Source organism: Anneissia japonica, unplaced genomic scaffold (assembly GCF_011630105.1).
Source record: "Anneissia japonica isolate Jap-2015-1 unplaced genomic scaffold, ASM1163010v1 scaffold287587_len645178_cov120, whole genome shotgun sequence".
NCBI lineage: Eukaryota > Metazoa > Echinodermata > Crinoidea > Comatulida > Comatulidae > Anneissia > Anneissia japonica.
Genome location: NW_022718938.1, coordinates 463,701 through 469,929, shown reverse-complemented (window position 1 = coordinate 469,929; position 6,229 = coordinate 463,701). Strand labels below are relative to the sequence as shown.

The 6,229-nt window shown below is 40.0% G+C and overlaps 1 protein-coding gene across 1 annotated transcript; it reads left to right on the top strand.

Moving 5' to 3' along the window:
* Window positions 1-448: 448 nt before the first annotated feature.
* LOC117110660 (uncharacterized protein K02A2.6-like) lies at window positions 449-1,621 on the top strand. Its single transcript, XM_033253419.1, has one exon. It carries the CDS (start codon window positions 449-451, stop codon window positions 1,619-1,621), a length of 1,173 nt encoding a protein of 390 aa, XP_033109310.1.
* The last annotated feature ends 4,608 nt before the right edge of the window (window positions 1,622-6,229 follow it).

Genomic DNA, 6,229 nt, shown 5'->3' with positions numbered 1-6,229 from the left:
GCAAGTAGACCCTGCTGATCCTCAAACTCACTATGTTGTAGCATATGCAAGCAGTGCCCTCTCGCAAGTTGAGCAGAGATATTCACAAACAGAGCGAGAAAGTCTTGCAGTTATTTGGGCTTGTGAACATTTTCACATATACATCCATGGAAAACCAATCACTATCATCACCGATCATAAGCCATTAGTATCTATCTATGGGAATCCAAACTCTACTCCTCCTCCAAGACTTGGAAGATGGGCAATGAGACTTCAGCCTTATGATGCTAAGATCATAACACAGCTGATTACATATCTAGACACCCGTACAAGGCCCGAGTCAAAACGAGCCGAGAGGAGAAAATAGCCGAAGAATACATAAACTACATAACAGCCACATCCACCCCCTAAAGCAATCACCATAGATTAAATAGAATTAGCAACAGAAGATGAAACGCTGAAAGCTGTTATGCAAGAAACAAAATCCGGAAAATGGTATCGCGGACATACAAACCCATTAGTCAACTCACAGTTCTACACCCGCTGTGAAAAAGTGGAACACGAATTAGCCGTTTGTGGCAATGGAAAACTGGTGTTGCAGGATCGTGCGGTTTGCATTGCTCATGGAGGTCATATGGGCATTGTAAAGACAAAAGCCCTACTTCGTGAGAAAATTTGGTTTCCAAGGCTAGACAAAGCAGTTGACCAGGTTGTTAAAAGTTGTATCCAATGTCAGGCAGCAACAGCCACACCCAGCAAAGAACCCCTACTAATGTCCAAGTTACCAAAAGGTCCATGGAAGGAGTTAAGCATTGATTTGGATGAATTGCCTTCAGCATATCATCTCGTCATAATCGACGATTATTCTCGATTTCCTGTAGTAGAAGTCATCAAATTAGTTAGTGCTGCAACTGTCATTCAAAGAATTGATAAAATCTTTTTTGGTGTACCAAATGTGCTAAAATCCGATAATGGATCACCATTCAACAGTAGAGATTTCCAGCTTTTCGCAAATGATCTAGGCTTCAAACGTCGTAAAATCACACCATACTGGCCAAGGGCGAATGGTGAGGCAGAACGCTTCATGAAGACCATCAAGAAAGTCATCAAGGCTTCCATAGCAGCAGGTAAAAACTGGAAACAAGAAATGTTCAGATTTCTTCGCAACTATAGTGCATCACCACACTCAAGTACCAATGTACCACCAGCAACCGCATTGTTCTCTAGACCGTTACACATTAAACTGCCAGGGGTTGTCACGACACCAGAGGACACAGAAATGCGTACGAAAGATGAAATAGCAAAGGAAAAGATGAAAATGCAGGCTGATAGCAAATCGTATGTTCAGCCGTCTTCATTGAAAGACGGAGATGTGGTCTTGGTTAAACGCATTTGTAGAAAGAGCAAGATGGAGACACCTTATGACCCTCAACCACATGTCATCACAAAGAAAAAGGGTTCGATGATCTCAGCTGCAAGTGGTGATCATTCTGTAACACGAAATTCATCTTCTTCAAGAAGATTGGAGATCAGTGTGAATCCACAACTGAAGCTGAAAAGAGAGATATTAGTTTTGCTGAAGATGAAGCTGAGTCACCAAAGCCGAATAGGAAGCGTCCAGCTTATCTTCAAGACTATGTAACTCATGTTGGTTAAACCTTCAACATTGTCATGAATGAATGAACACTGATTGATATCTTGATTGCGTTGATTGAACTTTAAATACATCATGAGCTGATATTGATCAATAGTTGATTGTGATTTCATTTTATTGAACTGGGAATGAATACTTACCAATCAGTTTTATTGTTTTTACAGAACTTATTTTTTTTAAAGAACATTGATTCATATAGTAATTTTATAGACTGATTGGATATTGCATGAAACGTTGTCATAAAAAAAATATTGTTTAAGAATTATAGTGATACAAGAATTATAACCACACTAATACAGATGTATTCATACAGTCTTATTTTAAAACTATAATTTGTTTGAATTTTTTTTTTTGCTTAAAAACGAATCATAACAATCAAAACAAGAATATTTCAAATCTAACAATGTTGTTTTATTATGAGTTAGGCAAAAATAATCAATATTCTTATGAAGAGATCTCACACAAAAGTATTGTATAGCATCTTATTGATATTCATTGAACACAGTTAATCATGAATAATGGGGTATACTTTAATTTCAACAAAAGGAGGGATGTGATGTTCAAAGCACACAGTATTGCAAGTTAACATACATAGCACCCTCTGGAGCAGGGAAGTGAATAAATAGTTCAGTAACAAATCGTTCAATGGACTCCAGCATGTTATTTTTGCTCTTTTAACACAACATAGTAATAATTATCAAAGCACATAACACTAATTAATTGGTCTACGGACGTACGACATCATTTTTCGTCACCCTCTTTTATATTTATATTATGTATTTCATGAAGGTGATAAGAATTCATTTGATTTACTTTTCACTTCATGGAGCAGTTTCAATTGTTTATGTCCTTGCATAAGTGTTTTTTGTTTTGTATGGAAAGCGTAGGAGGAAAGATTATAAAACAATCATCAACGAACGTACCGTACGCCTATCTGGTATGTTTTACATGAATGCTAGCCAAGACATAGTATATGTCAATTTTATTAACCAACAATATGAATGTAGGCCTAAATAAGAATGTAGTTAACTTAAGCCGCAAGGCTTAAGGACAAACGTGGGCTCTGGTAACATCCAGCTATGGTAAATAGCCCCACTGCCTTGTGGGCAACTGTTCATTAGTAAAGGCTAAGGGAGTTAACCCTGAATTAAAATCTGGAGTGGAGCCCCATAGGCAGTTTAGTGCTTCACTGAAGACTTCTCTGGCAACTCCTGCAGTCGACTTGGTTCCAAATGTATTGATTTTGCCTTTCCTTTAAATATAATCAACAAGACCGAGAGGGGGAATCTGACGATTGGGCAACCCAGTTTCCCCATACTGAATGCCCAGGCTAGCGCCCTGGAGAGGACACTCCAGCTACGTTCAGACGTAGGACCAACACGGAGAACAGTTACCGGTTTTAAGCCCAAGCTAAATTGGCGTATAGCTGAGCGCCAGGGGTTGTTTTCGACTGTGGGAGAGGTTATTTAACTTCATTAGACAGCTACCGCCCGCTTTAAACTGAGCAGCCCTCAATCAGTTAGGTGTTGTCTCGCCACTGGACACTTGCTTCACGGGGTGCGTGGAGCATAGGGTAATTCCCGAATAGTGGACAGCAATAATTGCACCAGCAAATCATAGACAACTTAAGAGACCAGCACTCAAACTGGGACGCTGGAATGTACGTACGATGACGACCGTACTATCAAATGACTTCCAAAAAATCAGTGACCTGCGGAAAACAGCCGTAATCAACAATGAGTTACTTCGTCTGCAGATAGACATTGCTGCTCTCCAAGAGACACGCTTAGCAGACTCAGGATGCCTAAAAGAAAACGACTACACTTTTTTCTGGCAAGGCATGAAGAAAGACGAAGCCCGAATTAATGGCGTGGTGTTTGCCGTCAAGAACACACTCATTGACGCTGTTGATACTTGGAACTGAAACAGAACGATTCCTTTTGATGCGTTTGAATACCATCAATGGTCCAGTGAATTTGCTTTAGTGTCTAACAACACTCACAGCCAAGTCAAAAATTCCTTCTGTACTCAACTAGATACTCTCATAAGACATTTCCCAAAACAAAACAGGAAGATCTGTGTATCCTAGGCGATTTTAATGCACGAGTCGGCTCTGACTGCGAATTTTGGAATTGGAAAGATCAACGAAAATGGTCAGCGCCTGCTTGAAATGTGCCCATAACACAATCTGTGCATTACTTTTCTTTAGCACAAAACCATGCCACAAAGTATCTTGGAGGCATCCAAGATCCAAGCATTGGCACCAGCTCGACCTTATCATATCAAGAAGGCATCAACTGGTAGACATTCTTATTACCCGTACTTATCATAGTGCAGACTGTGATACAGATCAGTCTCTCATCTGTTCTAAAGTAAGACTGCATCCCAAGAAACTTTAGAGTTTGAAGAAACCAGCAATGCCACGTATTGATCTAACAGCGACCACTCATCCAGATAAAATCAAGAGGTTCAAATTATTGCTAGCCAATTCATTTAGTAAAACAGACAAATATTCAACCGCTACAGAACACTGGACTCATTTAAAAACAGTCACTCACTAAGCAGCAATAACAGCATTTGGAGCCAAAAGAGGAAGCTCAAAGAATGACTGGTATCCGATGCATGCCTATAGACTTAATCCTCTCATTGAAGTTAAGCGTACTGCTCTTCAGGAGTATAAGAACATACCTTCGATTAAATCTCATTTTGCTTTGCAAAATGCCAGAAAGGCTGTTCAAAAAGCTGTTCAAAAAGCACTAACGAATACTGGAGAAACCTTTGTACCAATATTCAACAGGCATCTGATATGGGCAATACTAAAGGCATGTATGAGGGCATAAAACGAGCCATCGGTCCATCTGTAAAGAAAACAGCACCTCTGAAATCAATCAGGGTAAAATCATTACTGACAAGACTAAACAGCTAGAGAGATGGGTAGAGCATTACTCTGAGCTCTATTCTAGAAAGAACAAGGTACATCAGTCTGCTCTGGATGCCATTGAACGCTTACCAGTGATGATTCAACTGGACATGAAGCCCACACTTGAGGACCTATCCAAAGCAATTGATAAACTACCATCAGGGAAGGCCCCAGGAAAGGACAGCATACCTGCAGAAGTTTTAAAAAGTGGAAAGTTAACTTTACTTAACCCGCTCTATAAACTCATCTGTCAATGTTGGGACAAAGGAACCATACCACAGGATCTGAGAGATGCAGCCATCGTGACCCTGTACAAGAACAAAGGGGACAGGAGCGATTGCAATAACTATCGGGGTATATCTTTGCTGAGCATAGTTGGCAAACTATTTGCCCGATTAGTTCTCACCAGACTGTAGATTTTGGCAGACAGGTCAACTACAGATATGATCTTCTCCATTCGTCAGTTGCAAGATAAATGCAGAGAACAGAGAAAGCCCTTACACCTAGCTTTTATTGACCTCACTAAGGCATTTGACCTGGTTAGCAGAGATGGTCTGTTCAAAATGTTACGACTTATAGGATGCCCTCCCAAGCTCTTGGACATTGTGAAATCCTTCCATGATGGCATGATGTGTACTGTCCAGTATGACGGGTCTATGTCTGAGGAGTTCAGAGTTAACAGTGGAGTTAAGCAAGGTTGTGTGCTTGCACCAACCCTCTTCGGCATCTTTTTCGCATTTTTAATCAACTAGCTGAAAAGCAAAAAAAAGGAAATTAAGAGAAAAACAAACACCAACTGACCAAAACACAGCAGTGTTCAAATGCCCGGGCTGCAACAAATTATGCAAGTCCCGTATAGGACTGTACAGTCACACCAGACGCTGCTCCCTGTCAACTTCAACAGGCGCTTCTCCATAGTCTGAAAAGACTGACGGATGCCAATGATAATGATGCCGAATTATATTATTAAATTTAACGTCATAAGCATAGACTCGTATCTAGGCCTAGGCCAGGATGGCTGGTCTCACTCGGGCCATCATGCGCCGTCACATGTGTAGCACCAACGCCACAGCCAACTCGCTAAACGCCACACGGTAAATGTGTGATGTTTTCAGGTAATTTAACGGTTCCTTGGGCAGACAGTACTGTATAATTATGTATGACGACACCATACAAGCCACACCTCCCTCGCTGAAGTCGTGGTATTTAGCAACTACTCAAATAAGTTCACAAAAGACTGAATTTAAGGTTCTGGTGATAAATTAATTGTTACTGAGTAACATTCAGCTGCAAAACTAACGCAGTAAATAACTGTGAAGCGAACAAAAGGTAAATAATTAAGAAAATTACAATGGGATGCTCTGAATAAGGATATACTAAGTGCAAGTTGTAAAGTTGATTTCACTTTTCTCAAAGGATAGGGCAGTTAATCTAAGACACTAATATCCTTTGCAATACCCAAATGGAATCTGCACTTAACATGTCGTACAGCATGAGCAGTGTAATTACCCCAAGAAGAACCTTGTAACTTACATGTGGTACATTTTGTGGTGCCATAATGTCGCAATGTTTAAACATTCTTTAACTTTTTTGTGAAGCCTACAAAACCTAATAGCATTATGCGCTATATAAGTGATACTTATTATTATCATTTATTATTTGTTATTTTGACCGTT